This window comes from Alternaria conjuncta, assembly GCF_024043145.1.
Source record: "Alternaria conjuncta strain BMP 0040 chromosome Unknown scaffold_31, whole genome shotgun sequence".
NCBI classification, from domain to species: Eukaryota; Fungi; Ascomycota; class Dothideomycetes; order Pleosporales; family Pleosporaceae; genus Alternaria; species Alternaria conjuncta.
This window is the reverse complement of record NW_026250120.1, coordinates 158,159-174,007: the sequence shown is the minus strand read 5'-3', so window position 1 is coordinate 174,007 and position 15,849 is coordinate 158,159. Positions and strand designations below refer to the sequence as shown.

Sequence of the window (15,849 nt, the reverse complement as noted above, 5' to 3'; positions counted from 1 at the left end):
ACTTTATTTCTTGCCAAGGAAACCCAACACCAAACGCCCCAGAAGTTGTAAGAAAGCATGTTCAGGAAGCCAAGACGGCTTCATGAGCAGCATGAAGTAGTAATGCTCGCTCGCGGCATACGGGCTTTTATCGACAGGCCCAGACCAAGGAAAGATCAAGAAGATCAACAAGATCAAGAAGATCAAGAAGATCAAGAAGATCAAGAAGAAAGACAGAGTCAAGAACCATAATACCAGGCCTAAGGCGACTTTCACGAAAAGGAGACACCGAAAAACCTTGTCAAGTAGGAGATCACGCCCACCAGGGATTGAACTCCAAGCCACATTCAGCACAACGCTTAACAGCATGCGAATCTCCACCACAACCGCAAAAGGGTGTCTCATCCAACTCATCCAGATCAGGCGTCGGCAACCGGCCTAGCCTAGGCGTAGGAGGAGGCGTTGGACCAGCAGAGGAGTGTAAAGCCCACTTCGACTCCACCAACGATTCTCGATTCGACTTTGCCGCCCCATGAAGGACGACTGGCTTCTCTCTTCTTTTCGACACATGCTTGGCAGAAGTCACGTGTGTCACGTGTCTCTCACCGGGTCCTGCGGCCACTTCTCGCGGTGCGGGGTGAGGTAGCTCGACCTGCTGAAGTTTGCTTCGTGGGCTTGTACGCTCGTTCTCCACGGGATACAATACGAAGTCGGCATATGTCTGGACTGGAGAGTCGACCTTGCGGACCGCCCAGGAGCGACGACGAGACTCCTCGATCTGGATACTGCGTCCATTGTGGTATGTCGTCTGACGGTACTCGTCCTCTTGTTGCTTTTGGTCTGGCATGGCTGGTGCCTGGCGAGCGGACTGTTGTGCTGGCGACGACGACGACGGCATGGTGATGCCTCGACGCAGCCAGTGTATGGGAAAAGCGAGAAGAAAGTTCGAAGCGATCTCGAAAGCCTTCTCAAGTCCTCCAAGTTGGTTCCAAGACCAAGAAGAGATGTTGTGCGATGGTTATGTGGAGAGGGGTAGTGGGGAGGAGGAGGGAGGGAGGGAGGGGGACTAGAGGTGGGTGGTGGGCGGTGCGAGTATATACAGTGCGGGATCTGTGCGCCAAGCCTGAGCCCGCCTGACACCCCCCGGACTCTGGCTTCCACCACTATGCCCCCTCGCTTGCTTGCTCTTCTGCAGCAATCGAACTACCACGCTCGAGATGGGCTTGGAGGGACTGGATAAGTTCGAAGAGACAGGGGTTTGCTCGACTTGTATGGCTCTAGTGCACTTTTGCACAGTTCCGGGTTGGGGTGGAGGTGTGTCTGCTTGTCGAAGGCAGCATGCGCTTCCAACACTGTAGGTGCGCGGCTTTTGAGTCTACGAGACCAATGGTGAGGCTGTGTTCGTTCGATGCATCGGGATTTGGGGATGCCTACACGTGGACCTCGTCGTCGCTGGCCCTCTCTCTCAAGCCCTCACACAAATCGATAGTATGTTTTTCCGAACAGGTCGTGTAGTAATCCAAGAACCCGCTCAAAGTATTTTGACACGAATCCTAGTCTTTGCTCTGATCGTGATATCTGCATCAGATCGTGCTGGAGGTGGTACATTCGGCGTACCATACCGAGGTATGCCAAGACCTCTCTTTCAACAAAGTCCTTTACGCCAAACTTAACCCAGGGATTTTGATATCGCTTCTTTTTTTGAGATGGCATATACATGTAGTGTTTTATGGTTAACATTCCATCTACAACAACGTAAAGTAGGGGTGTCTGAATTCTAGTACTCGTGTACGAGGCATATTTCATGATGTCGTACTGTACCACCTCTCCATGCTGTATTTACCCAAGTCAACGGTGAAAGCTGCAAAAAAGCAAAGTACATATATCAGGTAAAGGATATCACAAGTTCGGTAAACAAAATCTTGTAGTAACAGCAAAACACCGCCTAAGCAGTCTCCTCTCCATTCCCCATCCAACTTCCCCTTTCTCAAACTATAATCATACAAACCCCTCCCTCTCTCCACCCCTCAATCCCCAACGAAAACAACAAAATGCCAAAAAAAAAAACGCCACTGGGTCGAGAAACATTACCTCGACACCCCCCAGTTCCCATGCCATGGTATAAACGAAAGAAAGCCCAAACACCATAACCCTTTCGTCCCGAATCCCAAAGTATGAGGAAAAAATGCCCCCAAAACGCCTGATCCCTATGCATCCATGCATGTTTCTGCTTCGACAGTTGATACACGTACACGCCGTTCTTTACAACCTGAGCGTTATTCCGGCTCCCACTCCGCGGCCAAATCTTCATCTGTATCTCCCTCCGCATCTCTATCCGTCCCCGCATCCACATCCACATCTTCATCCGTCACCACCTCAGCGTCTTTAGAGGAATTCTACTCCGCGGGTGGACTAACCACACGCTGCTCTTCCTCTTCCTCTTCTCCCTCGGAATTCTACTCTCCAGGACTCGCCACACTACCCCCCGGCTCCACACTCGCACTGGCCCTACTCCTCTCCTTCGCACCGCCACCACCCAGACTGAGCTTGATCTTCTTCTTCTTAGGACTATCACCACCAACGTCATCAACATCCCTGTCACGCTTGCCTTCCCCTCTTTCACTACTCTCACTATGTTTCCGATCACCTATATCCGGTCTTCCTGTTTTTAACTTGACTTTCAACGTGCCGTTACTGCCACCACCGCTCCCATTAGACGGTTTATCGCGGTCCGCTTTCTTAATGTACGAGCTCTTCTTCTTCATCTTGCGGCGCTCGGGGGTATCGTCGGCGTCGAAGTCGTCTGCGTCGTCGGTGGCGGCGAGGCGTTTGACGGGCGAGATGCCCTTTGATTTACTGCTTGTTTTGGTCTTCTCGGAGGGGTCTTGGGAGCCAGGCGCAGGCGTGCCCATGCGGCTTCCGAGCGGCGTGTTGCCGACGCCTGAGCCTGTGCCGTTTTGACCGGTGAGTTTAGCCATGGCGTTGCGCGAGGACTGGCGGCCGCTGATGCCGAGGCACTTTTCGAGGTGTTGGGCGAATCGTGTTATGAGTAAGCTGCGCTTGCAGTTGGGGCAGGTGTGCCAGGGGATGTACGAGGCGGGCTTGCCGCCGGTGTTGAGTTTGATTTCCTTGGTGTCGCCGCCGGCCATGTCGGTGTCTTGGGAGCCGGGGGTGCCCACGCTCTCCTTTTCGGCGTTCTTCTGCTGCTGCTTGATGAGCTCGCGTTCCTTCTTGCTCTTAGCCATGTCGGTGGGGAACGGGTTGCCGTAGACGTCGTGGCCGGATCGCTGGACCCACGGATACAGCATGCAGTACTCCTTGGTCAGGTCCGGGTTCTGCATGCCTTTGCCCATAATGGGGTGCATCAGCCGGGGCAGCTTGCAGTGCGGACATATGATCTCGGGCGTCGTCTTGAGCGGGTTGCCCTTGAGGAAGACGCGTCCGTTCTCGTACTTGGCGGCGGATGTCTCAGCGATGGGTATCGACGTGGCGCCCGTCGTGTTTTGCTTCTGCGACTGGGGCTCGAGGTTGGCGAGGGCGATGGATTCGGCCTGGGTCGCCGCCGACTGCATGCGGAGCAGCTTCTCGGAGCGGTGGCACGACAGGGCCGTGGTGAAGACGATGTTGCTCAGCAAGTCGTCGAGGATGTTGGTAGTCTGCGACACGATTGTTAGTAGCCGAGGAGGCGGTTTGCGGCGGACAGGCGTACCAATTCTGCCAGCGCGTCCGAGGGCAGGCCGACGGCGGCGTCGACGCCCTCGGCCTGGTCGTCTGCCGGGCGGTCCTCAGACATGACGCAGCTGGGCGTGGTGGACGGGAGTGTTCAGGGCGTGGAGAAATGGTTGCTGAGACGTTAGCGGCCACGACGGGAGATATCGCGCATCCCTGCTCCGGCTCCGATTTAGCGCATGCAGCCAGAGTTGGCCTACCCCACACACCCACCCACACACCGAGAACTGCGTGTTCACCCAAGAATTGAAGGTGGAGCTGCGCGTCTCCACTGATGCATAAGTGTGATTGTAACAAGCAATGGGTATCATTCAGAGCATCTATCCACGCCTATCTTGGCTACCTAGACTATCTCCCATCGCGCCAGCCTGCCGATGGTACTTCCCGCCTGTCGCACAATGCACACGCGATCCGATTTTGGCACGCCCGAGTCAGAGCCAGGAGCGAGCACCCTGTGCATTACCAGATTCGCAACCGCCGTCGGCATGCCCTCTGCGAGGTTGTAGTTGCCCGTTGTGACGAAGCCGATGAGATCCACTTCGTCAGGCACTAGAGGGTAATTCTCCTCGCCAGCGCTCGGTGGGCCGTTGTCTAGGAGACTCCTTGCAAGATCCCTGCGCTGGATATGGTCTGGCTGCTTAACGACACCTCGACTCTGTTGCTTCGTCGACGTACGCTTCGTGCCGGGTTGTGGCAGCTGGGCTAGCCATTGCCCACGGAGTTGTGGGTAGCTAGGCAGTCGGTAGATGCGAGCGCAGTCTGTAGGGGTGCCTCGTTGGACCATTGTGATCTTGACAGTGAATACATCTGATGGCAACAACGAGCCGCTCGACGAAGCCGTGCCGTCAACCATACCAGCTGCTTGTCTGAACGAGAGCTGTCTGACAGGAGTTCGAGATTCTTGACGTGAAGACACATCTGCAATCAATCTCTGCCAGTCGCAAGACCACGGATCTCCAACCTCGCCCTTCCTACCCTTACCAAGATCAATAGTCGACCATTCAATCCTCTTCCCCTTCGGACGCTTAGTCCACTCGTGCTTCCTCACTTCACGCTCACGCTCTTCCCAAACCCAACCAGCCTCTGTACCAGGATGGTCGTACGGGAAGTGCGGCTTCGATCGCTCAAAGTCAACCTGACGTCTCTCTTTCAAGCCACCGAATCTGGGGTTGCCGCCTGTGGAAACCGGGTAGCGCATGATCTGTCGCCATACAGGCATCACGCATTTCCAGGGGAGGAGAATGGTCCAGGACTTGCTTTCTCGTGACACAAATACCAGTGTCGGAATACGTGGATCTGTGGATCGGGCCTCAGGGTCTTCGCCAAGTGTGCATGCGCTCTTCCGGCGATTGATTGACTTTTGAGATGGCATGGTTCGCTGTGCGGCTAGTCGGCTGTTGGTATCGAAGATCGATGCTGGAGTCAGAGTGTTGTCGACTGGCCAGGTCGCCAGGGTTTCCGTCAGGGCAGTCAGCGACTGTTGATCGTGTGATAGGTGCGAGGTGCGAGGAGGATCGCGAAGCCGAGGATCTGAAATATCAAACGCCAACAGCGCACCGGCTGGTAACGATGCAGCGTCCGTCACAGAGGCCAAAGTCGGCCATACTGACTGTGGAGTATCAGAGCCAGCCTCAGGAGAAGGCACAGGGGCAAGAACAGAGCAGAGGGCCTCCGCAGCAGCCGGGCCTACAATCTCAATAGACCCAATTTCGAAGCGGAGATCTCGCACGGTAACAGCAGGCTTCTGCACTTTGGCCGTGCGAACAACTTCCTCCCAGAGCTGCAAGAAAGCGCCCGGATGCACCCGAATGAAAGCTTTCGTCTTTTTGCCATCGGCATGCGGTGTACACCAGATCACAGTCACCCGAGCGATCTTCACCAACGGCTTCGCTTCTCTTTCGTAAATCCAGCCTTCCCAGGTCCTAGTGCTGTTCCGCCACTTCTTAGCCCTGCCTCTGTTTTGCCATGGGTCCTCTGCGTCCTCTGCAGAGAAGTGCAGACCCTTGAGTAGCCCCGTTATACTGGCTTCAGGACCCTCCAGGCTGAGGGTTGACATGTAGCTCATATCCCACGCGACAGCTCCCCGCTGGGTTGCAGCTCTGTGTGTGAGACGGTATGCCTTGACCGCTGGCTGCAACGGTATCGCAAACCGCCAGAGCGGCTCCTTAGGGTCCGTCATCTTTGCGCGCTTCGTATGCCACAGGTGCGTAGGAAGCCAGGTCTTGTCTCGCTGGCGTCTGCGGAATCGCGATGGAGGGGTAGCGGGCGTGGCCAAGGGCGGGAACTTGCGCTTCGGCTTCGGTGGTGAGGGCTTCGTGACTTGCTTCGGCGCATCCTCCATCTTCGCGTCTCCGTCGTCGTCTTTCCCACTGCCATCCTTCCTCTTCTTCGCCTTCTGCCTACTCTGCTCCCTCCCCTCCTTCCTCAGGAACTTCTTCTTGCCTTTCCCAATACCACTTCCACTAGTACCTCTGGCAATGGGCGTGTTGTCTTCTTTAGCTTCCTGCCGCGCCCTGACCCGCAACCTCTTCGGCACGCGCTGCGGATTGTGACTTGCGGTCCTCCTCCTCAACTCCCGTGGCACATCTTGAAAAGCCCGTCGCGAGAGCCCTTTCTTGGCCGCCTTCATGGCGCCCTCGAGCGACCTGATCTCATTCTCGTGCGACTTGAGAAAGTTCTTGACGTTGATTTCGCCATTGGGGTACGCGTTGCTAGTCGAAACCGCGGGGATGACGTACTGGGGTCGTTGCTGGAATCGTGTGCGTTTAACAGGATTGCTGGGGCCCGTGTTGGCAGGCTGCTTCCTCTTCCTCGAGCTATCGGCCATGGTGGGACGTCTATCAGCTTATGCTATGCTATCTCGAGCTCACTGGGCCAACGGTCGCGGCGACTGAAATCTTAGCGAGATCTCCACACCAACGGGCCTACTAGCGCGGAGTCATTCGTCACGTCCGCACGTGTTACGCCGAAGCACTGACAGCCTACCAGTGCCGCGCTGGACCCTTTGGCATTGGTCTGCTGCATTCTGTTTCATCGCGCCGACCCCCCCTAGCCCGTTGTTTGATTAATTACTCCATTCACAACATCTTCATTTCGCGATTCGGCCTAGAGCTCCACTTGCTGTGCCCCCCTGTGATTGCGCCTATCCCCTGCATTGTGCGCAGCCACCATGCTGCCCTGTCCATGTGGTCTAGGACATGTCCTGATCATTCAATGTTTTCCCACACTGCGTCTTCACACAACAACACCATCTCTACTTTGAACAGCGCCCACCCCACTCCACATAGCACATCCTCTATCATTACCACACGACGCACCCACCCACCTTGCTATTGCTAGTACATAATGACCACCCACACATACACCACAATGTCTCCGACTCCCAGCTTTCAACCTCCTTCCGAGCAAATGTGCAAGATAAATTTCAGCCCACTGCGATCGCCCTCTCCGCGCAAACGTTTCAACAACCACGGGCGCAACCAGTCTGAAGCTATCCAACGCCCGCGGCCCATTAGTGTAGCAGACAACTCTCCAATGGTGCAGCACACGAAAAGGTCCTCGATATACGTGTCAGAGGGATGCTATACTCTCAAGAACCCGTCCATGGCCTCGCCGACGAACGACCCCTCCGACGTTGTCGATCACTACGCTATCCTCGAACTCACTCCCAAGGCCACCACCGACGAGATTAGGGCTGCGTACCGCCGTCTGCGTGGTGTGTACTTTGCCAACGACGCGAAGAAGTACCGTGCGCTACAGACTGGCTTTGATTGCCTGATGGACCCGAACACTCGCCAGGTTTACGACACAAGTTACCAGCCCGCTGCGGCAGCGCCGGATTCGCTGTCTAGTATCGGTGAGGTCCTGGATCAGGGAAAGCACTGGCGCAAGGATAGTGCTCATGGCGACGACGCGAACACCGCCATTCCCGAAGAGGAGGAAGAGGAAGAGGAGGAGCAGGACCTACGGACTGACGACCCGAATTGGGCTCTTAAGCGGTTTCAATGTGAGGGCCATGAGATTATGCTGGGCACTGAGCCGTATCAGTCCTGGATCCCTCTGCCCACATGCTCACTGCGGGCATGTGGACGACCGAAGTATCTCGGCAATTTCGCAGTGAACGCATATCCGACCGCGAACTAGTCCTCTTTCCCAATCGCTCGATACCCCAAATCTAACCACACAGCCTTACCTACTCGGCTTGATACGCCTGAGTTCTTCACGATTGTTTATAGCAGAGCAGGTCTTGCATGCATTTAGCGGTCTGGCCTTGCGGCGCAACTGGGCGGTCACTTTGTTCCTTCTTGGTCCCTTTGGTCCCTTTGTCACCTTAGCGTTGTTTTTTGCACACAAGCGGCGATTCACCCATCATCCCCTTATCTGTACAGGATAGAAAGTCCCAACTTTACTGCAAATTGGCTACACTCACTACATATCTCGTATATCGAGCACACTCTGAATGATAATGTATGACACTAGGAGACTTGGTTCGATCGGCGTGCATATGCATGTGATGAAGTTTATATGGCGAGTTCTGAAACATCAGGTCCGCATATGTCGTACGACGGTGTCGACGGTATGCAGGAGATATGCAGGACTAGACAGACGACGGGAAGACTAATGGTGTCACGCGAAGGGGGTCATGACATCACGAGGTAGCGGTGCATTGGGGTGGCAAAGTAGATAGACCAGAGTCGCATTGCTGATGTCGATCGCTATGATACAGGGCTCTAAGTTGCAAATGCCACTCTGATCCGATCCTGTCCTGCTCTAAGAAACTGTCGCATGCTGGGTGTTGTCGCGAGCTTTCTACTGGTCGAGCTTTACGGGGAAGTTGCCAGCCTCTATTCCATATGTTAGCTATAGCTCTTTCAAAGTCCATTGCGCATGCGGACAGATGGTTCAGAATCAGATACTCACCACGCTGGTCGTCCCATCGCGATGTCCAGCCGCTGGGGCACAGGGACTTGTAGGCCAACATGAACTATATCCATCAGTATGCATGCCCATATTCAATGCGACGTTTCCGGGATGCGCACCTGGCGGCAGGGAGCAAAGTCCTCGCCCTTGGCGATGATGCACTTGTGGTAGTCGACGTAGTTTTGCCAGCAGTGCTTGGTCTGGTTCTGGTTGGGGAAGCGGGCATCGAAGCCTATATGCGCCGAAGCATGTTAGCACCCAATACGGCCCATCTCAAGCTCCAGGCGTCATTTTGGCAGGCGGTGCAGGGCGCAGAGCAAGTCCGGGGAAGGCGTACCAGCTGTGCGGCGGCAGATTAGCGATTGAAGCTCGACATGCGGAGGTGCGGGAAAAGCTCACCAGTGACAAACTTGAAGGGCTTGGTTACGAGCTCGTCGCCGTTCTCGCCGTTCTCGTTGTCAGACATGATTGCGATGGGGAATTGGGCGTGGTTCGGGCGTGGGCGTGGCGGCAATGGCAGGCGGGCGTGTGCAGGTCGAAGTGGTGACGGAAGTGAAGTTGTGAGGTTGCGATGGTTCGACCCGAAACGCATTGTCCACACACAATTCGCTCGGCGTTTTCCGGGCAACAGGGCCCGCGAGCTCTCTCAGCATCTGCGTGCCTCACTGTGACGAAAGCCCCGGAAGACGTCCTTCGATTCACCCCCACGACAACGTCTACGAACAATCCTCCACCCCAATTGCGAAGTCAGCAATACCGCCACCATGTTCAAAGCCACCCGCGCCCTCTCCATGCAGCCAACTCGTATGTTGGCCATGCAGCCGACACGCATGGCGGCCATGCAACCTACGCGCATGATGGCCATGCGCCAGAGCCCCCAGCTCATGATGAGGCAGACAATGGGCCTGCGCAACCCCGTCCCCGTATGCCTCGCCGCCTTCCATCTTCTGGGAACTTGATGCTGACTATACTGCAGAAGGAGGAGCACGGCGGTAAGCCAATCACAGCATCCACTTTATGCCATCGAACATGAATTGACGATTGACCATGTAGCCCACACCGTATCCCAGCGCATCCGCCAGCTCAAGAACATCCCCACTGAGATCTGGCCTCTGAGTACGTCTACCCCCTCCCCAGTAACTACTCTCCCCCTTGGCTGACCCAAACTCTAGTCGTCGTCCTCGCGTAAGCCCCTCCATTGCGCCCGCATATACCCTCACATACACCTTCATAACACGTAGTCTAATACATCTACAGCATCGCCGTCGGCATGGCCTTCTTCTCCATCACCCGGAAACTCTGGGTCGACAAGACGCTCCGTCTCAAGCGACAGGGCAAGCAGGACTAGATGTCTGGCTGAGAAGGAGGGAACCGGATACGAGAAGGATGGAATCGGCGGGCTTGGAAGGGCTCCAGCAGCCATTGTGTATAGGTACAGCATACGGGATAGAGTCCGAGTCACGTTCGATAATCAAGCATGAGATCCCTTTGTGTTGTGTAGTTGATATGATATGCACGAGACAGCACTTGGTATCAAATGTTTCCCAAACGCCTGCAAACGCCATGCTATGAGACCAAAGAATCAAAGAGATTACACTGGCTTCGGTCCAGCCTCATCAAGACCCTCCAGGCCCTGCATAGGGTCCATGGGCCCGTTCGCCTCCTCTTGAATCTGCTCACTTGCTTTGCGATCCTCCTCACTCACGGCATGCTTGGCCAACCAGCCCTCCTGCGTTTTGTTAGCATACCAGACGTGTAATTTTTCAGATTAAAAGAAACGTACCTGCTCCCAGATGGCGGTCTTGCTGCCTAGACCTTCATTCGCGTCTTTCTGTGGCTTGGCTGCTGCTACCTTGATGACGGAACCGTACAGCTCGCTCCGGTCCATGTTGTCGATGGCGTCTGTCGCGTCGGTTGCAGTCTCGAACTCAACATAGCCGAACCCCCGATGTTGATCGCCCTGGCTCTGGTTCTCCGGTTTGGGCAAGTTGACTTCGACAATGTCGCCAAAAGGCAGGAAGGCGTGGAAAAGCGTCTGCTGGGTGACTGCCTGGTCGAGGCCGCCGACGAACACGGTGGCCTTTAGTCGTGACGTGTCTGATAAATTCGACATGGTTGCCTGTGGAATGCGATTTGCGATTTTGGTGGTAGGATAGTCGTGTTCTCTTGACCGCGCGCTGAAATTCGATATCACGTGGTTAGCGGGACCCACCTTGGCTGGCGCGCCCGCCATGGACCAGGGAAGGACAGGTGGATGGTCCTGGTGAAGCACGTCGTTGCCTCAACACCCAGTCCGCGCTCAAGACACATTGCGGACTCTCTTTAACACCACATAACCTTCCCGTCGCCCTCTACAAAACCCGCTCCCTTGTCCATCATTTTGTTCGTGCCGTATTCCCCAATTCGCTAATCTGACACCGCGGCGCCATCACCGCCCAACACCGTCATGGTCCGCCTACGAGAAATCCCCCGGACCGCCTGTTTCGCCTGGTCGCCAGGCCCGACGCAGCCCCTGATTGCTACCGGAACCAAGGCTGGGGCTGTAGATGCCGACTTTTCAAATGAAACACAATTAGAGCTCTGGGAGCTCAAGTTGGACGACAGCGAGCAGGGTGTCGAACTCAAGCCCGTTGCTACTGTGAGCGTAGAGTCGAGGTACTAGAGGATATTTCTAATCCATTGGGACCAAAGAGCTAAACGGCATGCCAGGTTCAACGACATTGCGTGGAGTCAACCCAGCGAACAGTACCCGCGGGGCATAATAGCGGGCGCACTCGACAGCGGGGCACTCGTGCTATGGGACGCAGAGAAGCTGCAGGCAGGCGAAGGGTCAGAGCGCATGGACAGCTGCATGCAACCACAGAGTGCTGACGTTATGCAGCGACGATGCGGAAATTGACCAGATCGACAAGCACACCGGCCCCATCCAGGCGATACAGTTCAACCCCTTCCGATCCAACATCCTCGCCTCGGCCGGTGCCAAGGGCGAACTCTACGTCCACGACCTCGCCGACGACTCCAAGTCCTTCCGCCTCGGCAAGGCTGGAGCGAACCCCGACGAATACACTACACTGGACTGGAACAAGAAGGTTGCGCATATCCTGGCAACCGGCAGCAGCGGCGGCTTTGTCACCGTCTGGGACGTCAAGCTCAAGAAGGAGAACCTCACATTAAACCACTATGGACGGAAAACAGTCAGCGCGGTTTCCTGGGACCCCAATGTGCCCACGAGACTCGTTACCGCTATCCCGACCGACCAGAACCCGCTCGTGCTGGTATGGGACCTCCGCAACACCAATGCGCCCGAGAAGACACTTCAAGCACACGACCAGGGCGTGCTGTCGCTTTCGTGGTGTGTGCAAGACAGCGACCTTTTGTTGTCTTGCGGCAAGGACAACAGGACGATTGCCTGGAACCCGCACACCGGCGAGCAACTGGGCGAGTTCCCAGTCGTGACAAACTGGACCTTCCAGACCAGATTCAACCCTTCGAACCCGAACCTCCTCGCGACCGCATCCTTCGACGGAAAGATCGCAGTTCAAACACTACAAAACACTGGGGCTGGCGCGGACCAGAACAAGGCCGCGAAGGAGGCGCCTGCAGGCGAGGACTTCTTCGCTCAGACTCACGCAGAACCTCAGGGCGCATCTTTCTCTCTGAAGACACCCCCGAAGTGGCTGAAGAGGAGAGCAGGTGTGGCTTTTGGCTTTGGTGGAAAGCTGGTGCGATTCGGCATCGTCGATAACAAGTCCAAGATTTCCATTTCCACATTCGCCGTAGACTCGGACGTCAGTGCAGCGAGCGAGGAGTTCGACAAGGCTCTCGACAAGGGCGACATTACGGCAATCTGCGAGTCGAAGATTTCAAAGGCAGCCAACGAGGAAGAGAAGGCCGACTGGACCGTGATTGAGACCCTCACGTCGGAGAACCCGCGAAGCAAGCTTGTCGAGTACCTGGGCTTCTCCGACAAAGATGAAGAGCCAGAAGAAGAAAAGAAGGAGGAGAAGACAAACGGCGATGCGGACGAGGGGTCCTCGTTCTTCGACAATGCGACAGACGAGGGCAACTTCCTGTCCGATCTCGCGGCTTCCAAGGGCGCGAAGACCAACAACCCCTTCCAGATCTACACTGGTTCCGAGTCGGAAGCTGACACCAAGATCACTCGCAACCTCATGCTTGGTGACTTCAACGCGGCGTTGGACGTGTGCCTCAAGGAGAACCGACTGTCAGATGCTTTCATGATTGCCATTTGCGGTGGAGAGAAGTGCATCGCCAAGGCACAGGCTGCATACTTCAAGAGACAGTCTGACGCACCCAACTACCTGCGCTTACTTGCGTCGGTGGTCGGAAAGAATCTATGGGACTTCGTGTACAATGCCGACCTCAAGGACTGGAAGGAAGTCATGGCCACCATCTGCACATTTGCCGACCAGGCTGACTTCCCCGACCTTTGCGAGGCCCTCGGAGACCGTCTCGAAGAAGCCATCTCTGAAGAGGAAGGAACGTACCGAAAAGATGCGTCTTTCTGTTACTTGGCTGGTTCCAAGCTTGAGAAGGTCGTTGTCAACTGGGCACAGGAGCTTCAGGAGAGTGAGAAGGCTGGCATTGAGCAGACCGACGGCGACAACAGTTTCTCTATCCACGCACGATCACTACAGGAGTTCATTGAGAAGGTCACTGTATTCCGAAAGGTCACCAACTTCAAGGATGCCGAACAGCAAAAGGAGGACGACTGGAAACTCGAGCCTTTGTACGCAAAGTACGTTGAATACGCTGACATCGCATCTGCCCACGGTCAGCTTGCAATTGCGGAGAAATATCTGGATCTCCTGCCTCAAAAGTACCCAGCTGCAGATGTTGCCAGGAACCGGGTCAAGCAAGCCACCAGGAAGGTTGCAGCTCAGCCAGCGGCAGCACAAAAACAGGCCCAATCAACCACTGCTGGTCGCCGTCAAGTTGTGGTCCCGTCGTATGGACAGCCTGCACAAGCAACACCGGCACCGCCCCAGCAGACGCCCTACGCTCCGGTCAACCCTATGCAAACGCAACCAAGAGCGTCACCTTATGCTCCAGTTAACCCCCTATCCTCGCAAGCCCAGCCCACTGGACCATCAACATTCACACCAGCAGCAGCACCAGGCAACTCGTACACACCGGTCGGTTACCAGCCATCTCAGCCTCAGGGCTATGGTTACAACGCAGCGCCCCAACAAGGAATCGCACCTCCGCCACGCAACTTCTCAAACTCGCCATCAATCGTGCCAGCAGCCAACAGAGGCAGTATTCCTGCCTGGAACGACACACCAGACTTTGGTCCACCCAAGCCAGCTTCGCGTCGTGGCACTCCTATGAACACTGTAGCTTCTCCGTTCCCGAACCAACAGCAGCCCCTCGCAGGTCCACCTCAAGGTCCATTCTCGCCAGGAGCAAGGTCGACACCTCCACCTCCTCCAAAGGGTCCTCCTCAAGGCCCTCCCAGGATGACTTCTCCTCCGTCTGGACCCCCAACTGGTGCTCCGAACCCATACGCACCAGCGCCAGCGTCAAACAACTATGCTGCTCCGCCTGCTGGCTTCGCACCTCCACAGCAGGCACCGGTACAGCGTGGAGCATCGCCATACCAACCACCGACTGCTGCCGCTCCGCCATCGAACCGCTATGCTCCTGCTCCAGGTTCACAACCATCGGCTCCCCCTGGACCAATGGGCGGAATGCCACCACCACGGAACATTGCGCCTCCTCCTGGTCAGTTCACACCCGTAGGATCAGCATACGCACCGTCGCCTGTGCAGCAGATGCAACCTGCAGCGGCAGCACCGCCACCAAGGGGCCCACCCCAAGGACCTCCGCGAGCAGGACCTCCTCCAGGCGGACCTCAGGGCGGACCACCAAGGCCAGATTCCCGACCTGGCACCGGTCAATCGCAAGCGGCAGCGCAAGCAGCGCCCAAGTACCGTAAGTGCTCCCCAAACCACACACAAGAATCATCTCAATCTAACCCCTGCAACTAGCTCCCGGCGACCGATCCCACATCCCCGACGCCTCGCGCCCCATCTACGAGATCCTCGACGCAGACCTCCAACGCGTGAAAGCAAAGGCACCAGCTCAATACAAACAGCACGTTGCCGACACGGAGAAGCGTCTGAATATCCTCTTTGACCATCTCAACAACGAGGACCTGCTCAAGCCTGATACTATCCAGCAGATGAATGAATTGGCGGCCCAGATTCAGGCGAAGCAGTATGATGCTGCGGTTGCGATTTTCTCGGATCTCATGACGAATAAGACGGATGAGGGGAGTAATTGGATGGTAAGTCGTACTCAGTCCCGTACAACGTGAGCGTAATGCTAATATTTGTGTGTGTGTGACTAGGTTGGTGTTAAGCGGTTGATTCAGTTTAGCAAGTCGACTGCTTAGGGGGCTGGTACTGCGAAGGCTACTGCGACTGCGACTGCGACTGCGGCTGCGCTGTTCGGTGGTGCTGATGATGGGTATGTCTATGTGGAAAAGGTGTATAAGTAAAGGGATGGGAGGGGGGTAGATGGAGATTAGCTGGAATAGAGATAGTTTCGAGAAGATGTCTTTAGCGCTGTGCATTGCTTAGAGAATGAAGACAGCTGAACAAGTCGTGTGCATGTATATGATGGCGATGGTGTGAGTGGGTGAATGCTGTCTGTCGTGTGTATAAGCATGATAATGGACGTATTTCTACATACGTGGCGGGGTGAACAAGGCCTACCTGCTCACCCACATGGCAATTGCATACCTTGGTACAGAGTGAAAAATACGCGAAATCACGAACCGAAAGTATGTGGGCTCGTTCTTAAAGCACGGTAAGCTCAGGATGTGAATGTAGCAATACCCTTCTTTCCACGTTAAATTACCCTAGCTACTTCTCTCAACAGCAACTGGACAGAGGATTAGGATTACCTATAAATCTAAACACTGCCAACATCCGGACAAGGGACACCGTACACCACAACACCATCATACCACCACACAAGAAAATCTTGGAAGTGCGTCCCGACGTAAAAACATACGTTGCCTTGTTCCTCCACAGTCGAACGATATATCTACATATCGTACTCCTTCTAAAACGTCTGCGACAACGATAATGGTGTTCAAAGGATTCATCTGGCTGTGGATAGCAGTATGCGTCCTGTTCTTCCTGCACATGGTGTTGCTGATGTGGATTAATGGAAAGGGGATGCCGGGGTGGT

General features: G+C 55.4%; 8 protein-coding genes across 8 annotated transcripts; 3 read left to right on the top strand and 5 right to left on the bottom strand.

The window, feature by feature from the left end:
* Positions 1–422: 422 nt before the first annotated feature.
* J4E85_011194 (uncharacterized protein) lies at positions 423–877 on the bottom strand (the record flags this gene model as incomplete). The annotated part of the gene is made up of 2 exons (XM_051475397.1): positions 423–550; positions 586–877. The coding sequence occupies 2 exons, from the start codon at positions 875–877 to the stop codon at positions 423–425; spliced, it is 420 nt and encodes a 139-aa protein (XP_051320844.1).
* A 1,558-nt stretch (positions 878–2,435) lies between these two features.
* J4E85_011193 (uncharacterized protein) lies at positions 2,436–3,772 on the bottom strand (the record flags this gene model as incomplete). The annotated part of the gene is made up of 2 exons (XM_051475396.1): positions 2,436–3,635; positions 3,689–3,772. 2 exons carry the CDS (start codon positions 3,770–3,772, stop codon positions 2,436–2,438), a joined length of 1,284 nt encoding a protein of 427 aa, XP_051320843.1.
* A 279-nt stretch (positions 3,773–4,051) lies between these two features.
* J4E85_011192 (uncharacterized protein) lies at positions 4,052–6,535 on the bottom strand (the record flags this gene model as incomplete). Its single annotated transcript, XM_051475395.1, has 1 exon — positions 4,052–6,535. The coding sequence occupies one exon, from the start codon at positions 6,533–6,535 to the stop codon at positions 4,052–4,054; it is 2,484 nt and encodes an 827-aa protein (XP_051320842.1).
* A 542-nt stretch (positions 6,536–7,077) lies between these two features.
* Positions 7,078–7,851, top strand: J4E85_011191 (uncharacterized protein; the record flags this gene model as incomplete). Its single annotated transcript, XM_051475394.1, has 1 exon — positions 7,078–7,851. The coding sequence occupies one exon, from the start codon at positions 7,078–7,080 to the stop codon at positions 7,849–7,851; it is 774 nt and encodes a 257-aa protein (XP_051320841.1).
* Positions 7,852–8,517: 666 nt separating this feature from the next.
* COX13 (Cytochrome c oxidase subunit 6A, mitochondrial) lies at positions 8,518–9,094 on the bottom strand (the record flags this gene model as incomplete). Its single annotated transcript, XM_051475393.1, has 4 exons — positions 8,518–8,552; positions 8,629–8,692; positions 8,748–8,860; positions 9,028–9,094. The coding sequence occupies 4 exons, from the start codon at positions 9,092–9,094 to the stop codon at positions 8,518–8,520; spliced, it is 279 nt and encodes a 92-aa protein (XP_051320840.1).
* A 298-nt stretch (positions 9,095–9,392) lies between these two features.
* On the top strand, positions 9,393–9,976 carry J4E85_011189 (uncharacterized protein; the record flags this gene model as incomplete). The annotated part of the gene is made up of 5 exons (XM_051475392.1): positions 9,393–9,551; positions 9,605–9,620; positions 9,682–9,744; positions 9,801–9,813; positions 9,886–9,976. The coding sequence occupies 5 exons, from the start codon at positions 9,393–9,395 to the stop codon at positions 9,974–9,976; spliced, it is 342 nt and encodes a 113-aa protein (XP_051320839.1).
* Positions 9,977–10,219: 243 nt separating this feature from the next.
* Positions 10,220–10,741, bottom strand: J4E85_011188 (uncharacterized protein; the record flags this gene model as incomplete). The annotated part of the gene is made up of 2 exons (XM_051475391.1): positions 10,220–10,357; positions 10,412–10,741. 2 exons carry the CDS (start codon positions 10,739–10,741, stop codon positions 10,220–10,222), a joined length of 468 nt encoding a protein of 155 aa, XP_051320838.1.
* A 333-nt stretch (positions 10,742–11,074) lies between these two features.
* On the top strand, positions 11,075–15,046 carry SEC31 (protein transport protein S31; the record flags this gene model as incomplete). The annotated part of the gene is made up of 5 exons (XM_051475390.1): positions 11,075–11,283; positions 11,338–11,457; positions 11,510–14,583; positions 14,640–14,938; positions 15,002–15,046. 5 exons carry the CDS (start codon positions 11,075–11,077, stop codon positions 15,044–15,046), a joined length of 3,747 nt encoding a protein of 1,248 aa, XP_051320837.1.
* Between the last annotated feature and the right edge of the window lie 803 nt (positions 15,047–15,849).